General features: G+C 39.1%; 1 protein-coding gene across 2 annotated transcripts; it reads right to left on the bottom strand.

Annotated features, from left to right (window-relative positions):
• Positions 1 to 427: 427 nt before the first annotated feature.
• Positions 428 to 17,028, bottom strand: LOC145460254 (uncharacterized). Of its 2 annotated transcripts, none has more exons than XM_081445001.1 (6): positions 16,829 to 17,028; positions 4,639 to 4,823; positions 3,670 to 3,914; positions 2,885 to 3,241; positions 1,973 to 2,053; positions 428 to 1,525 (listed from the first exon to the last, which is right to left on the bottom strand). In XM_081445001.1, the coding sequence occupies exons 1-6, from the start codon at positions 16,892 to 16,894 to the stop codon at positions 1,263 to 1,265; spliced, it is 1,197 nt and encodes a 398-aa protein (XP_081301127.1). In that variant the 5' UTR covers positions 16,895 to 17,028; the 3' UTR covers positions 428 to 1,262. The 2 variants fall into 2 exon arrangements, with proteins under 2 accessions (XP_081301127.1, XP_081301128.1); XM_081445002.1 differs by having other exon boundaries at positions 2,885 to 3,145.
• Between the last annotated feature and the right edge of the window lie 249 nt (positions 17,029 to 17,277).

Below are 17,277 nucleotides of genomic sequence, written 5' to 3'. Positions count from 1 at the left end.
TGGTTTTGCTTTACTTCACTACATGATTGCCTTAACAAACTTGCGCCACTTTTTCATCTAATCCGAGGTTAAACTTAAACCGATCGTGACTCACTCAGTTACACGTATTTACTTCGAGCTTTGATTGGTTTATTGAATTATCTATGTCCTTTGAGATCGGACAGATTGATAAAGTGGTTTTAGCTTTACGACAATCAGCTGAAAACCGCTCCAGTGTCTAATCATGTCTAATTGTGTAGCAATTATTTCACCGGTTAAGTTACATCACTCTAATTAGATTATAACCAGACCTAACTGATAACTACTTCGAGTCCAGTCTTCGTTGTTTCTCGAAAGCGAGGAGATTCAACTAGGAAAAGTGACCTCTGTTTTATGTTCTCAGCCCACTGGTCTATCTCCTTGAATTATTAAACACTAAAAACCTCTGCAACATTAGTTTAACACACAGTACGGAACATAAACATCATCTACCACAAGCACTAAACATGTTAACCTTGTACAACAGTTTCAAAGATTAATTAAGCTCATTAATTAATTGAAATGTACCTCTGTGCTTTTAGTGCCACCATAAAACATATCACACTTTTAATTAAAATTATAATCAAAGACGATTAATAAGAGCCAATTAATCTAAACCTCTAAAACTCTATCAATTTGGCAGTTGTCTGATTACAGAAAGTATAAAAATAGCTCTTTTGGTATCAAAACGGAACAATTAAAAATATTGCTAAATTTATTCAAACCCGGAGAAAAACTAATCAGCTATCACAAAAATTAAAAACAAAATAATTCAATTCATAAGAGGAGAAATTAAGCTGACGCTTTTATTTTTGCTCCAACTGTTTGTTGATTTTTTTGCGTCTTTTAGCCAAAATAGCCAACTTAAAGCAGATGAAGATCACCTGGAAGGTTTAAGAGGTTTGATTGAGTGTCCTCAATCAAATGGAACGGTGCCATGAGCTGGACTAAACCAATTGCGGATGTTAAATAGACAACATTACTGATGAATGATATTAGTCTTAACATTAGCATTAACAACGTACAGATGGACCAATCAATTCGTTGTAAGACTTTCTTCAATATATTATATCTAAGATTATAACATGATGAACTGTAGACTATAAATTACAAGTCGCGCCGCCCGTGATGTAGCTCTCTGAACACTATACCCCTACCTCCAACCCGCCTACCCGCCCCCAAAAAGAATTTGGCATAAGAAACTAGATTAGTGGAATTTTTTTCAGGCCGTACAATGAAGTTAATTACACCCAGGTCTCATTTACATCTTGTTCATCTTGTTCATCTTGATCCTTAGGTGGCGAAAATTTTGCTTCAATTTCATCAGCAATTTGGGTCAGGTCGACCTTTTGATCTCTTAGAACCTCGACCAATTTTCTGATTGTGCTTCCTGCCTTTTCTCCAAAGGCTGTGAGAAACTTTTCAGCTGGGTTTTCAGCATGTTTCCAAGATTCGCACTCAGCAAGCAGGCCAAGTTTGTCTGCGCACATTTGCCAGTAGAAATAACCTAAAATATAAGCGATAAGAAACACAATTCTTTAACACATCAAAACCGATGGGTCCAAGTTTTCTGCTGTGTGACGCTGGGACAGGGTGGAAGGGTGGAAGGATGAAAGGGTGGAAGGATGAAAATATGGTAACAGTAACAGTATCAGTAACGGTAACGACAACGGCAACGGTAACGGTAACAATAACGGTAACAGCAACAGTAACAGTAACAGTAACAGTAACAGTAACAGTAACAGTAACAGTAACAGTAACAGTAACAGTAACAGTAACAGTAACAGTAACAGTAACAGTAACAGTAACAGTAACAGTAACAGTAACAGTAACAGTAACAGTAACAGTAACAATAACAGTGACATTAACAGTGACAGTAACAATAACACTAACAATAACAATAACAATAACTTTATTTAAATCTCGAATGCATTTAGTAAAAAGATTTGCTAACCGTCATGGTATTTGCCATTGAGCTTCTGGGTTATGAATCTTCTTCCTTCAATTGTGAGACCGCTAATGGGACCATCCAAGCCTAGAATACGTAAATGAAATGAAAAAAAGAGCAGATCAAAAGTCTTCAATTTCTATGAGTAAACCGGAATGCGTTACTTGTATATACAATGCTCTCTTTTACTTCTTACTGAGTGGAAATACCTCAAACTGCCGTTTATAGACCCTCTCACTTATAATCCCCTAGGGTATGGGCCTATATAGCTGTAAACGAAATATCATTTCTGATTATAAGCAGCCCCCCCCCCACCCCACCCCTCCAACAGATTTTAGCCCTACTTTAGTTTAAAATGAAGTGAATCGATTTATTTTATGTTTTAAAGCTGAATTAAAAAACCATTATATGAAAAAAGTAATGCGATAAACACTGCTGCAGCTCATTTGAAAACAGTTTTTTTCTTATTCCACGACCGACGGACTCCATTGCCCTGTAAGCCCTATGGTGGAGTCCGCAGGGAACCGCGACTTACGCCCACTTTCTCACGGAAGTCTTGGACTTTTATTGAATAGTAAAAACAATAAAACCTGAGAAACCCCAATCCCAAAATACGCGTTACTGAACAAAGGCGAAATATGAAGCAAAGGGAATTGCTACTTCCTCGTGGATGGGCTGCCAGTTCATGGCGGGGCTACCTCCGCCCAAGAGGTGAATTTCCCGGTACCAATTTTCTTCCCTTTGCGGGAAAGGCATTCTAAGGCTAACATACTCTAAAAACGCAACACAGAGACTCCAGCCAGGGGCAAACGTCAACTTTAACTTGACCACCTGATCCGGAGTTCAGGACGCTAGCCATTAGCCTATGCCCCACCCTCCTCCTCAGTCCCCCGAGGGAGGTGGGCTATTAACACTTACCCGGTTTAACAGATGACATCAGTGGTTGCCTTTGCTTGGCATCCAGTTTCCTTCGATTTTTTAATTTTTTGCGTATTATGACTGCAACCATTGCTATAAATAGAATTGAGCTTCCTCCACCGATGCCGCTCCATAACCTTGAATCTTTTGCCAATGGAATTGGTGAGTGTTGGGAAGTTCCTGCTGGTTCTTCTGGTTCCACATTCAGCCCTTCGTGAGTAGTACTGCTGGGGATTTTATCAGAGCCCGTGGGGGAATCTCCTAAAGGGGCAAAAATATTGTTCTTTACACTTCTGTTAGAGGTCTTTTCTTCTTCTTCTTCTTCTTCTTCTTCTTCTTCTTCTTCTTCTTCTTCAACTGACGTATCAAATTTAATTGAGAAACAGAACAGAGAAAACTGCTGGTACTACGATAATGGTAATAGTAAATATATTCCTCTTTTAAATTTAGAACTCAAACCCACTTGTCAAGTAGGCTCCCCTCAGAGAGTGGATGGGTGACGATATGGGTTGGGATAGGAAAGGGGTGGTAGAGTGGTTTAGCGCGCTAAATTTGAAATGTTACTCCTAACATCCTCCCATTAACACTGTTTTATTTTACATGTTTGACCTCTTATTTTCGGCTAGATGAGGTCAGCGACATGGACCATATTACAATATCAAAGAGAAGTATCTGGTCACGACGCCGGCAGACCATGGAAAGGATCATGATGTTAAAGGAACCTAAAATCACGATAGTGATCAGTGGATACAGCTTAGTTTCATAAGGTAAATAAATGCGCTTACCCAGGTTCGGGGTGGTGATCGGTCCTTTTGCCTTGCACTCCCGGTCATGATCAGTACTACAAGATCTTATTTCTACCTGAAGGATGCTACACTTTGGAGAGCATTCAACACACCCTCCGTTGGGTCCAACTACAGGCTCACGATAGTAACCATCCTCGCAACCGTCACACACAGTTCCAGAGAAAATTGTGCATTTTTTGATTTTTTTCGAATTGCCAGGGAGGCAATTCGAATACTTGTCACAGCTGAAACGAAAAAAAAATATATCTTTCAAGAAGGAGACTTTTAATAATGGTATACGCAGCCTACCAATAATGCATATGTGTAGTTCTCATATATTACAAACATTGCTCATGCACTTTTGAATAATGGGGCATGGGGTATCCTGAAGTATTGTAAAAAGCAAGCTTTATGGTAAGAGCAGCAGGAAATAGTGAAGATGACAGTGGGTGACTAGAGAGAGGAGTTACATTAGGAGGGAAGGGTGGGGGGCGGGGGTGATAAAGCCATCCCCGGGAAAACAGGGTCAGTCCGGCTGGGGTGGGGCTGGGACTAGCAACCACATATTTGCATGGGACGAGGTGAACTCGGCAGAATTTAGGGGAAGACGTTTTCCCGTTGTACTTTTGACCTTATAATCTTTGCCAGGACATCGTTTCCCCTCCAGCCCCGCAACTATCCTATAGGATAAGAGAAGGCGAACATGGTTGAGAGAATTGCATGTAATAAATTCACCGATTTGCTTGGAGGTGAAAAAAGTGACAATTATAGACCAATTTCGAAAATTTGAAATTCAGCCTAACACAATAGACCTCAGCACGACGCTCTGGGGAATAAGCCCCACAAACTCTGTAGTTATTCCCCAGAGCCTCGTACTGAGGTCTGTTGTTTTAGGCTGAATTTCAATATATCGAAATTGGTCTATGTATACTTTTGAAAAGAAAACTGTTGAAGTTATTAGAGACTTACAGGATACATCTCTCATATCCAGTAGTGTTGGAGTAGTCGTAATCAGGCCAACACGGTTGACAATCTGTATCTTGTTTTGATGTGCATTTTGTTCTAACTCCAAAGCCACGTGGGCATCCACTGCATTGAACACAGTGTGTGCCATTCCAGTATTTCATGTCTTGGCAGTCATCAACTGCTGCCATCTAAAAATAATAAAAGTAATAATTATAAGACCTTCTAGCATGCCTGCTTAATGCTTTGGATACGTCCTTAGAGCCTTTTGTTCAGAAAAAAAAAAGAAGAAGAAGACAGAAAAACAAATGGCAGGAAAACAAACAAACTAGTCACTCAGGTCAAGGCTCTCCACCTTGTTAGTCTGTGCTTTTCAACTTACTTTTCGTTTTGTTTTTGTTTTTGCTTTTGTTGTATTTCGATTTTCTTTTGCTGCTGTTGTAGTTGTTACCACGATTGTTGATTGATTTCACGAAATGTGGCCTGTAAAAAGATCTTGAACCTAAGACTGTGCAAACATTATATATGTATCCCACTCTCTAGCCTAAGCTTTACCTTGATCGGAGCATGGGCGTGAAAGACACACGCATCCCTTATAAAAGCAAGAACGTTGACGAATGCCTAATATTCGCATTTTTTTTAGCTGCACCGGTTTTTCTCTTAAAATGAGCGAGCTGAGAGAAGCCAAAAAATAATAATGTACTCATGAAGAGGAAGAAGAAAAAGTTCTCAAAAGACATTTTTAAATCCGAAATTTGTTATAGACACGATTAAACAGTAATTGGACCTCGTGTCGTACAATTTAGGGAGTAATCGTGCTTGGAATTTCAAATAATAATAATAATAATAATAATAATAATAATATCAATAATAATAATAGTAATTATTTTTACAAATAGTAATAGTAATAGTAGTAGTGATGATGGTGGTGACGGTGATGGTGATGGTGACATATAATAACGACTTTATTTCGGCATTCCCACGAAAGATAAAATGACTCTTCATCCGAAAGTAAAACTAACTAACTTACTAATACCATAAAAAGCAAAACTACTATTTTTTTTCTATTTACATTCATGTAAAACTAATTGATTGAATAATAACCACTGAATTATGAGCATAGAATTAAAAATAAAAGCTGTGTAATACATGAGTATCATTTGTGCAGTCGGGCTTTGGCTCTGTTTCTTAGAAAATTTCGTACTTCCATCCTAAAATAGTTAATATTAGTGCTTTCACGCAGCGAACGAAGCAATTTATTGAATATTGCACTGATATCATGTTGAAATGTTTCCGTCTCAAGTGGAACTTAGCTAGTGAATTGCAAACATATTCTTATTTTTAATTATTTTTCCCTAAAAATAACATCTCCCAATTCGAAGTGGCGTACCATTAAAGTTGAGAACCAGTCATGTCTGAACTGTTATATTACACTGAGTAAAGAACGCTGCAATATTACATCAAGATCAGCCCAATTTATGGAGTATTTAGTTTATTTCAAGGTGTGAAACAAATCTTTGCTGTGTTAACTTAGAACTGTTTTTTGTTTTTTGTTTTTTTTTTACAAAACAATGGCCATATGTTTCAGAGTTTTAAATGTCTTGACTTCGGTAGCCTTCTTCGTGATTGATTGCGAAAACACACAGCTTTAACAAACACACCTCAGATGATGTGCAAAAGTCACTACACTCGAGTAGCGAACTTACAGCAAAGAAATTTAATAATAATTAACAGGGCGGAAAAGTTTCACTTGCCACGAAACAGATAACCGAAACACAGCACAATCATTTATGCAACAAATTTTCTGATCAAAGACTGCTCTTTCGAAGAGCAAGCTTTTTACTCAACATGCCGACAGCGAGAAAAATATCCCGGATTTCTGCAGAAATTAATCCGATAAGTTAGGGTAAAACATTTCAAGCCAAACGAGCCTCCGCGAGCTCCCCGCGCACACAATTCTCGAGGTGCAAGCCGCGCCTTAAATCCTTTGTTATTGTAAAACTCCGTCTAGCGCAAACAAACCATACATTCATTGGAACTCACGGGATTACAAATCAAAACTGCAAACACATACATTCAAATTTTTCCATCCGCTAGATGATCGAAATAGTATCTACTCATGTATATCTCTTCTCTATCTTTCCTGCGTTTTGAAACCTTCTGTTATGGTGTCCAGTGTAGTTTAAACTAAAAGCTAAGCCATTTCAAGCGACACGAGCTTCGCGAGCGAGTTTTAAATTGCAAGCTGTGCCTTAACTTAAATCCTTTGTTATTTTGGATACTCCGTCCTGCGCAAAAAAGCTTTTTTATATATGTAAACGAACAAGAATGCAAAACAAGACTTAAAAACATACCGATATTCCAGTCCCTGCCAGAAAAATTAATAAAAAACGAAAAATTAACAGGCTGGCGGCAAACATGACTAAGTTTTCAAGTTATATAGTCACCTTCCATGTAATGCCGTTAAGATTTGTTCGCGCCTGTTGTTTAGTCTACATGGCACACGTACGTTGAAATGTCCCGCCATCGGAGCCAATCAAATCCAAGATGATGCCATCGATTGGAGAGGAATAGGCAAACCCCCTTAAACGTTGTGTAACACTTAATACCGAAATGTATTAAGTGGTGTGCTAAGAGGTGTGGTGTAAAGGGTTTATAACGATCTATAACGGGAGAATTAAATCGATGAATGTACAGAATCTATTAGATTAAGATAACTTACATATTCTTTTTCACAGCAAACTATAAAGTGTACACACACACACCGCCGCTCTGGATCTGGTAAATATTTGCATTGAAGCATGCCTTTGTAATGTACACAAAATAGTTCTGATCATTAAAGCCGGCTAGAGAACGCAAATTACATAAGCACTATCTTATAATTAAATCGAGTAACTTGCGTCACTATACAGTCCCAGTAACTAACGACAGTATGGTTAAGTAGTTGTACGGTCTTGTACATGTCCAAGTGACTGGCTGGCACAGGCTGAACTGCTTATACAGTAAACAATTCACTGAAGTACGAACTTAATTAGGATTCTTCGAACTTTTAAAATCAAAATCGATGTCACAGCACACTTTCCTTTAAAACGACAACTTAAGTTGAAAGCGCAAGCTTTAATCCTGTTTCACGACCGCTTCGATCTTACTGACGACCGAAATAGGCAAAATGACAATTTGAAAACTGCAAACTGGCCTTGATCATCAATAGTTACCCTTGATGGGCTGAACAAATCAAATTGCAAACATCGCATGTCTAAAGATTTACGAAGTACATGCTTGTAAACTTAAGCACGTTGAACAAGCAAGTGGAAAAGAAAAAAAAAACCTGATTGGCATGCAAAATATGCTACACATAAAATGTTTTGTTTTTGTTTTATGTTCTTTTAACAGCAAATAATTCACTTAGGCACGGCAGTCACAAGCTGGACGAAAAAAGACCAGAGGTTTCATTTAGTTATGAGGAATTTGTTTTGCAACTAGATTCTCTGCTTTGGGTAAGACAGATCGTTAGACTATTAGACTTTTTCTTTGATTAGAAGTGCATAATTATTCAGTGTTGCGAAATTATTTTGCAATGTTTACACTTAATTGCAAACCAGACTTTAAATTTAGTAGATTTTGTTTCTTGATCAAAATGGACCTGGTTTTATTAATATTTGCGGTCTAGCGTCATCATAGATCGATATTTAGTTAAAGAATTAAGTCTGCTCTCATGTAGGTATTCCTTTTTAAAAGTGATTTCTATTTTCTTACCAGCCCTGACGCAGTCTAAACTGTCTAAAGGTCAAACATTATGAAAGCACGAAAGGCCTCCTTCGTCGATCACGCCATCTAAATACGGTTCTTAAAGCTAAAGCAGCCTCATAAGGCTTGTTATAAAGCAACACAAAATTCAAAGATACTTTGGCTCATTAACAGGGGAATAAAACAAGCTGCTTGCAATTACGAGGTATCTAAACTAGGGAAACATGTGTTGTTTTCAAAGCATTTCGACAGAGGTCTTTTTCGACCCCAGATGCCAAGTTGATGACGAATCAAAACATACCGGCGCAGTCGCTTGCGGCATTCAACCGATCCGCCCGGTTCAATGTATCTTCCAGATACATTTCTTGCTGATTAATACCATTTTTTAAGTAAAAAAACAACAATGACAAAAGAATTACAGATTTCGGTTCGATCTGAGAAAGAGATATGTAAGCTCCCTTTAATTTTGTTATTATTAATGAAGCGTACGATGTTTTGTCGTTTGCCCACCAACGCATTTGCGATGCGACAGGTTTCAAACTGCTTGAGATTTACACTAAGTCATACGTGTAACCCGTCAATGTGAGAACAAGTAAACTAAGGCTTTCAGCCCCTATGCCTGGAGGCAGGTGACAAAAAAGAAAGCTGACTTTCGCCGAGATGCTAAACCGCGCCCATTTTCCGCGTGGTCTAACCAGTCAAGCGTTCACTTAGGCAAAAATAACAAATCGAGAATCGAAAACCAAGCTTGAAAAGCGCCAAAATCGCTGTAAAGACGTTTGGGTTACAAGCATTTCAGATATCACTATATCGTTTTTGTTCTGTGTATGTAATTCCTAGTAGCAAAAAGTGGGAATGTAGAATTCATTAGGTTTGCATGATATCTGCTCGCCAATTTGGTAAAGATGAATTGTCAGCAAAAGTTCTTTGCTTACCGTTACTTTAAGGAGTATGGTCAGTTCCACGAAAAACGCCAACATGACTGATCTCGGACAATCTGGCAGGTAAATACGTTTTTTCAATATCCTAGATTAATTAACAGATCGAGTCATAGTCACGGCTGGCTATTAATAAGCTTTGTTACCGGCTAGCTTCAGTTTTGCATGATGTTTCCCAAATTCAGCTACAAATTGATTGACGTTTTGAAGAGGTTTTCATTATTATGCAAAGCTTTCGATAGGAGTCGCGATGAAACTTAAATTGGACATGCGTGTAAAATTCTCTTTTCTGCTCTTTTCTTTACCATTTCTAGCCAACACTGTTTGCACGGATTAGTAATCCAGTCGTTCTGATTTCGAAAAAAACTAAAGTCAAACCAAAGCTACTTTGGAGAAGAATATATCCGGTTTTACACCTAACAGCGCAGTTCGGTTCAGTTCGAATTCTTGTCTATATAAATACAAATTCTATTAATATTTGACAGCTATTAATAGTAAATCCACTTAGGCTCAATACAACTTTTGGCCATGCTGGCGACGAAAAAAGATTTTGTATTCAGCACTGATTTGTCGTTTCACAAATCAAAACCGTACACTGGCTTGGCCAAGTTCTTTGATCATTAATTGTGCCAGAAAATGGCCGTATATCATGGTTTGTAACACAAGAGGAAGAAATAGGGGATCAAAAGAGAAACTTCAGTGCTAAAGAATGCCAAGGAATGTATCGTGACCTTTTGTGAATCACCCAAGTATCCAAGCAGGCATACATTCGTTTTTTCTTTTTATTCATTTTTGTTCCCCGGCTCTTTCACTTGTCCTAAACTGTCTCTCACAATCACCAAATAGTCTTCCTTTGACTTTTGAGATTCGTATCCTGCAGAATCACTGACAGCAAATACGCTATATGCCGAGCCTTATTTTAGATTCTGCTTGAGTATTTGTTGCGTAACAAGTTTTAAACTCAGGCTAAAAACGTTTGTCTTCATCTTAAGGCTCTTCAGGTATTGGTGTTTTACTAGATTAACACCAAGAAGAAAGCAAAGAGGCAAACTCACCGTTACTTTACTGATGAGCGCGAGATAAACAAGAATTTCAGTCAGCATGATAATTTCTTGTTAGTAATTAATGTGGATGACAACGTGGCAAGGAAGCTCTTGAGCACATGAAACATGTACACGCATACATTATAGAACGGACTTTGATAGTATGGCATAGGAACTACATCGGCCAATGAAAAGAAGGTCGAAGTGTGAGCTTGATGTAATAATTAGGGAAAGCCCCTTGCCCAAAAGCACTCGAGCAAGCCCGAACTTGCAACCATTGCATGACACTGAAATGGTCTGGTTATGAAAAGAGTAAGAAATAAGAAAGCTAGTCGGACTTCTCTTCGATTGAAACCCGCAGTGTTCAAAGATTTTAGTAGAGCTACACTTAAGACAGATTACAGCAGCTATTGGAAGGAGCGCGCGATTGTACTGAAAAAAATGGGAATCAGAGAGCTGGAAAGTCGTACAATGTGACACACCTTTTAGAACCTCCCAAAAAGCTCACAGACACAATTTTCTGACAACAAAAAAATCTCGTCGTTCGCCAGACTGATTTGGTTACAGATCGAAGTAACCTGTTTCGAGCTCTGCTGGTTCGAAGTTCGTCCCTTCGACTTAGAGTAATTGCAATGACGGGGCGCAGTCTTGCAGCGTACGGTCGACGGCCTCAGCCCAGAATTGACAATCGAAATATCGAATGTCCCTGTATGCTGGCCGACTTTAAACTAATAGCGCTTGAAAGAGAATTTCGTTGTGACTTGAATTCTTGTGTTCGAACACAAGAGATTTAAGTCACAGCGAAATTCTCTTTCAAGCGCTATTATTTTAAAGCCGGCCAGCATACAGGGACATTCGATCTTACGCAGATCGAGCTGACTGTGTTGTCCAGCCGCTACTAAAGTGATGATGTAAAATCTCACATTTCTAACATTCTGAAGATATACAGTACAATACGGCTTCCTGTTTATGTGAACGTGTTTATGAAACTCTATTACGAATTAATTTAATAACAGCATGTAAACATGGAGTAGGAATCGAAATTACCGGATATGTGCCTTAGTTTGTTTTTCTTTTTTTCTTTTCTTTCTTTTTTTTTTTTTTTTTTACTGATTGAATCCGTAGTAGTTAGGAGTCTGACTCCCAATACTGTTCAACACATACGAACAGTTTTTATCCCACTGACCTTTTAACCTGAAAATCTTTTACAACAAATAGCCAGACTTAAGTTATGACTTGAGCTATGATAACCATAAAAGTTATTCTTTTTAATCGCGCTACTGCTTTGTTAAAATCCATTGGCATTGTTAAGCTCTATTCAAGGGCATGTTTCAATTGGGACAATTGATCTGCGAGTTATTTCTTGTTTATTTAACAAAATCTTGTGTACGAAGACGATGCGTGTATAGGAACTATTAGCCGAGACTTGGTCCGCACCTTGTAGTTTGTTCATGACTGCATCTACCCTTAATCGCATTAAAAGTCTACTCTCTCAACTCAACTTGAACAATATACTGAGAAAGCCCCAAAAAACAATACAAAAACAATACCAGGTCATTAATAATACTATAAACGGTTGTGGCACCACTTGCCTTGAAATAGCTTTATTTTTCTCCTATTTATAAGCAGCTTGGGCTAGGTTATGACTAACAAACAAATAAATAACATTTAATTATTTTTGAACTTTCATTGTGCAATGCAAACACGGACATTTATTAGTGGCTCTTACGACGATCAGTCTAATAAATTCTTTCCATAATCGGTTTATTTTTGTATTTCCGTTCAACGCATCAAAACTATTGAAAAGCTATAAAAAGAAAAACTGTCCTTGTTTATATAGAACGTACAAATATATTTTGTAACGTTTCGCTAATTACACTGGAGTATGTTCACTATGTATGGTTCGTGTTAACTATAGAAGTATTTTAGGCGTGAATCCCTAAGGGGCTAGTAGGCTATTTAAGAATTTGTAAGTTATGCAAGAGCCACTCGAAGGCATCTCTTTCAACTTTGCTTTTGCTGTTATGTCGTCGGATACTGAGCGAGCGAGCGTTCCCGCTTCGATCGCGCAATCCTTCACTAAGGGAGATCCTTTTCATGAGACTGCTTCACGAACATTGTTTCCTCGTCTTTTGGACGTTAAGTTTGATCAGAAGTTCGCTGCATTCAAACGCGATCTCGACGAGAAACAAGCTGCCACTCAGTCTCAACTGTAGAGGCTAAAAACGGTGTCCAAGGATTCGAGTTCTTTTAACTCTAAAGTACAATACGAGTTCAGCAACTCTCTGCTGGATGCAACAGACGGGACCAGCAAGACCATCTCAAAAGGAAACCTTTCAGCAGCCAAGTTATTTCGTTCCGCGGACAAGAACCCCGCTGCTTGGGCAGCAGTGCAAGTACGAATCGGACGAACTCGCCGAAGATTCAGAGGAAGAGAAAAAGCTCTTATCAGCCGAAATACGAACGCTAGCTAAGATCCGGGAGAAAAAGCGGAAAAAATGCGTCTAGCTGGCCAACTCTACAGCTACCCGCTCAACATCCACTGAAGCTCCATCCACTCATGGCCTGTCCAATTATTTTTCTTCTAATCAGCCTTTTTGTTTTTTTCGCATGCAGTTCTTTCGTGGACGTCAGCCTCAACTAGCAGACAAGAGTTTCAGATGCGGCCAAAGAAGCCACTGAGCAAATCCATCTTCCTACCGAAGCCGTTTTGGAGGAGCCGCTGCAGCCCCTCCAAGCGGTAAAAATACATACTTATGGCAAATACCAAGCTGCATTGAAGAGAATGGGATAAGATGAGTATATAATTTATTCAATTTAATCAAATGATTGGGAGACTTTGACCCAGTTGAACTTATTGATAATTTTGTTGAACCGTGTGATTCAAGGTTTTTGGAAGTCTTGAAAAGACAATTTTCTCTAAGGGGCTGAAAAATTTCTGTAGCTGTTCATTCATCGTTCGCGTAAATTTTGGATATGTCAATTACGTCCATTACTTTTGACTTTGTCATGGCAACCGCAAACTTCTTATAGGTCTAGACAAAGATCAACTTTTTTGACATACTTCTGTATTTTTTTTTCAGCTTTGTTCGTCATTTTGCTGAACTTCACCAAATTGTACATTTCATAAGCATTCTGGCTTCATAAGCATTCTAGATTATTTTCTGACTTTTTTAAGAAAATAGTAAAATCCAAGATGGCGGGTCAAATGACGTCATGCGACGTCACAGCCAAAAATTCTGTCATTATTTTATAGAGCAGGCTCAGGGTTTTCTATTTAATGAATGTAAATTTATTTTCTGTGCCTTAATAGAACGAAAACCCAAGGAGGGGGTTTCATCCTCCTTGTACCACGATGGGAGTATTAGTCCGAGGGTTAACGATTGTACTAGCCCTGATGACTGAATGAGTGAGTAAAAGACTGATTATCAGGACGGAACGCATTATATTTAAGTTAAAGGCAACCTTAAGGTTAATGTAGAGTTTTGAAATCATATAGGTGCTTCTTGCTTTATTCGCGATACTATTTTTGATGGGTATCAGATTCTCTTTATTTACATTCTACCCTCAGCTCAGTTTTCTAATAATCACTCAGCCATCCAGTCCAGTACAGTGATTTGTCGAGCAGCCTATTTCTGATCTTCTGGCCACAGGTTCAGTGGTCGAGTGCGCGTGTGCTCCTGCTGTTGTTAACCCGTTGTCAGTTTCCATACAGTTGGAGTTCTGGAAGAACAATGTTTCTTATCTCAATTCCAGTGTTTTGCAGACGTTGCTCGCAGACTATCTCGTATTGTATACTCGGATGTTAGCGCTATTGGATTGGCTGCTTTCATTGCCATTGGTAACATGCCTGTTTTTGCGCAAAAACTGAGATTCTATGTAGACGTATACCAGATTTAGTACCACGTGGAGAGAACTCCACTCTGTTCGTTTTGCTTTGAAAAGTTTGCCCATCTTCTTTCAGGGTGCTCTGTTAAGTGGTTTACAGACAACCAAACTGTACCTTTTATCGTCGATTCTGGTAGTATGAAACTGTGTTCGCTTCAACTCGCCGGTGATATATTTGATACCGCCAAGAAAGTAATATCAAAATCGAGGCTGAGTTGATACCTCGTTCAGCTGATTACTTATGCAAGATCGTCGGTTGATGACTGGTCAGTTAAAGATAGCTATCTTCATGAAGTAACCTCTTATTTGGGTCCCTGTTCAATTGATTACTTTCCCAGTTTAAAAAAAAAAAAAAAATTCAAGTTTTCCCAGTTTCTATTCGAATATTCCCTAGCATTTAGTTGGCTAGGAGAAACCTGTTGGCTAGTGCCACCTGTTTTCTTAGTTAAAAATGTCTTCCGCCACATATGTTTTTGTTAATAGAACTGGTTACTCTTTATTGGCCTTTCAGCTCCCTTTTGGCCTTTAATTTTTTGGTGGATCGTAGGTGGGGTTTCAGATCTTTTGTTATTGATTTTCTCTTGAGAACGGTAAAGATGTTTATCTCCATGGGGCAAATAATAGTTCCCTTTTGGCTCGGAGAATTTTAATAGCTTGTCGGCGCTGTACAGTCTAATGTCCAGTAGAATCTGTCTATGGAGAAGTCATGCCGCGTGGTCACGATTAAGCTGTTTTAGGCCGTTGGGCCATGTCATCTTTGTGCGGGACTGCCCATTTATCATGTGTTGATCTTAAATGATTGCACTGTTTTAGGCCATTGGGCCATGTAATTTTTGTGCGGGACTGCCCGTTTATCGTGGGTTGATCTTAGGTGATTGCACTGTTTTAGGCCGTTGGACCATGTCATCTTTGTGCGGGACTGCCCGTTTATCGCGTGTTGATCTTAGGTGATTACACTGTTTTAGGCCGTTGAGGCATGCCGTTTTTGTGCAGGACTGCCAGTATATAGTGTGCTGAATGCAAGATTTAGGCCTCTGGGCCTTCCTTATGTTCTGATCTGCGTGTTGTTGCATTTTTGTTTTTTCTAATTGTTCTCACATTTCTTTTGTTATCTTTCAAGTCTACAAAGGGATGAGTGTTTACTTCAAAGGTTGCCCACTCAAGAGATCCAGACGGCTTCGCAATTCGACGGAAGGTCTTCCCTTGCGTCCCTCTAAAGCAAAGGCCCCTTCAACAACAGAGCGTTATTCAAGTGACTTTCAAACATTTAGAGAATGGTCTTCGCGCTTTGAGGAAGTCGCTTGTTTGCCGTCTGATGAGACGTCAGTTGCTCCTTATTTGGAGTATTTTGCTGCAGCAGAGTTCCCTCTACTCCACACTTGAGTCTGCCTGTTATGGCATAAATTGGCACACCATCGGTATGGCTTTCCGATTTGCGATTTGACTTGAAGTGTTCTCGAGGCGGCTAAAATTGAGCTTGCAAAACCTGTTTCCATAAAAAGGGGGGCGCTGTTACTCCCGAGATGATTTTGAGGATATATAATAGGTTTGCGGACCCCCAGGCTAATCCTTCTAATCTTCGCTTAGCTGCAATTTGCGTGACTGCCTAACGGCTTTTCTCCGCCGCAACGAGTTAGCTAGCCTTCGTTGTTGTGACGTTAGTTTTTGCGATACATTTGTCAGAATTTATACATGTGAGAACAAATCAGATGTTTATTATATGTAATTTTTAGTTTTAATTTTATGAATTTATTTTCTCGAAGATATAGCATATTTTGCTCTCAAAAAATTCGTAGTAAAATAAAGTTTTAGACTTGGCATGCGTGTGTGGAACTAGGATATCTTATACACTTGTTTGATCTACATAGCTTAAGAACAGGGGCCGCTAAGGAGCAGGTATCAGCAATCTACACTTTTTATGTCACGGCAGATGGAAGACTGATCGAGCCAAGGACGGCTAGCTTCTTACGGCTATATTAAGATAAGTTAGAATCTTTACTTTCAGTGTCTTGAAGTTTGCACACTTAGATTCCTTTGTTCTCTTTCTTTATTTTCGAAAGCGGGCATCAATAAACGAGATGCCCGCCCCTGATGCTGTGTTTGTGTTTATTAAGATTAGTTACAAAATATTTTATAATCGTTTCAGGGTGATTAGAGTATAAAATGTATATTAGCTTCTAATGTCAACATAAAAGCCGCCAAACCGCCCGCTGTTGTATTGTGTTAAAATATAACACAAACCAACCGGACAATGACATGCACTCAATCACGTGATCGTCCAAACGGCAACGTGTGAAATAAGTTTTAGACTCTGGGCCATGTGCACGTGCATGCATGTGAATTAATTTTCAGCATAAGGACGAAACGAAACGAAACGAAACGTACTCTAAATGGGAAGTGAGTATCCGAGAAAGCTTTAGGATGTGAGCAGACCGGAAAACCCCGAGGAATTGCGAATGAAATATTCAGCCCAGAACGGTCAGAACGAAACAGCTAAGCGTGCAAGCGTACAGATGGACCCTAAATAAATAGGACTGATGCACGTCAATTGGTGAAATATTAGTATATAAATATACTCACCGACGATGTCATAAATGCAATGGTGAATCCTACAAATACACCAATGGCTTGAGACATTACAAACATCCTTTCTTTATCAGTGACAGAGAAACTGTTCAGACTATATTCAATGGTAAGGTTACTGAATCGGCCCCGAACGGAAAAAGGCTTGATTCTTAAAGGTCGTTGCTTTCTATAGAACCGACTGGTGTAGAACTGCATGATGGATACGAGACTGTCCCTAACGTGGCTATTTCCACTTAGCAGAGCTCACCTAAAAGTTATCAGTCGGCAAAGCAGAGGGTCCGTTGATAACGGACCTTATCTTTTGTCGTCTAGAGATAAACATTTTCTCTTTCCTTTGTCTAATGTAGTCGTAAAATTAACAGATACTGCACAAATGTAGGCAATCGGACTGTGCTCACATCCAACTTGAACATTTACAATTTGAATGCTTTTCGCGCTAGTGA

The sequence above is a fragment of the Orbicella franksi genome, chromosome 11 (assembly GCF_964199315.1).
Source record: "Orbicella franksi chromosome 11, jaOrbFran1.1, whole genome shotgun sequence".
NCBI lineage: Eukaryota > Metazoa > Cnidaria > Anthozoa > Scleractinia > Merulinidae > Orbicella > Orbicella franksi.
This window is presented reverse-complemented; position numbering and strand designations above follow the sequence as displayed.

Coding starts and splice junctions, on each gene's coding strand:
- LOC145460254 (XM_081445001.1), bottom strand. CDS start 16,894: ATGTTTGTAATGTCTCAAGCCATTGGTGTATTTGTAGGATTCACCATT. Junction 3,915..4,638: donor GGATATGAGAGATGTATCCT/GTAAGTCTCTAA, acceptor TTTTCGTTTCAG/CTGTGACAAGTATTCGAATT. Junction 3,242..3,669: donor GATCACCACCCCGAACCTGG/GTAAGCGCATTT, acceptor TTGATACGTCAG/TTGAAGAAGAAGAAGAAGAA.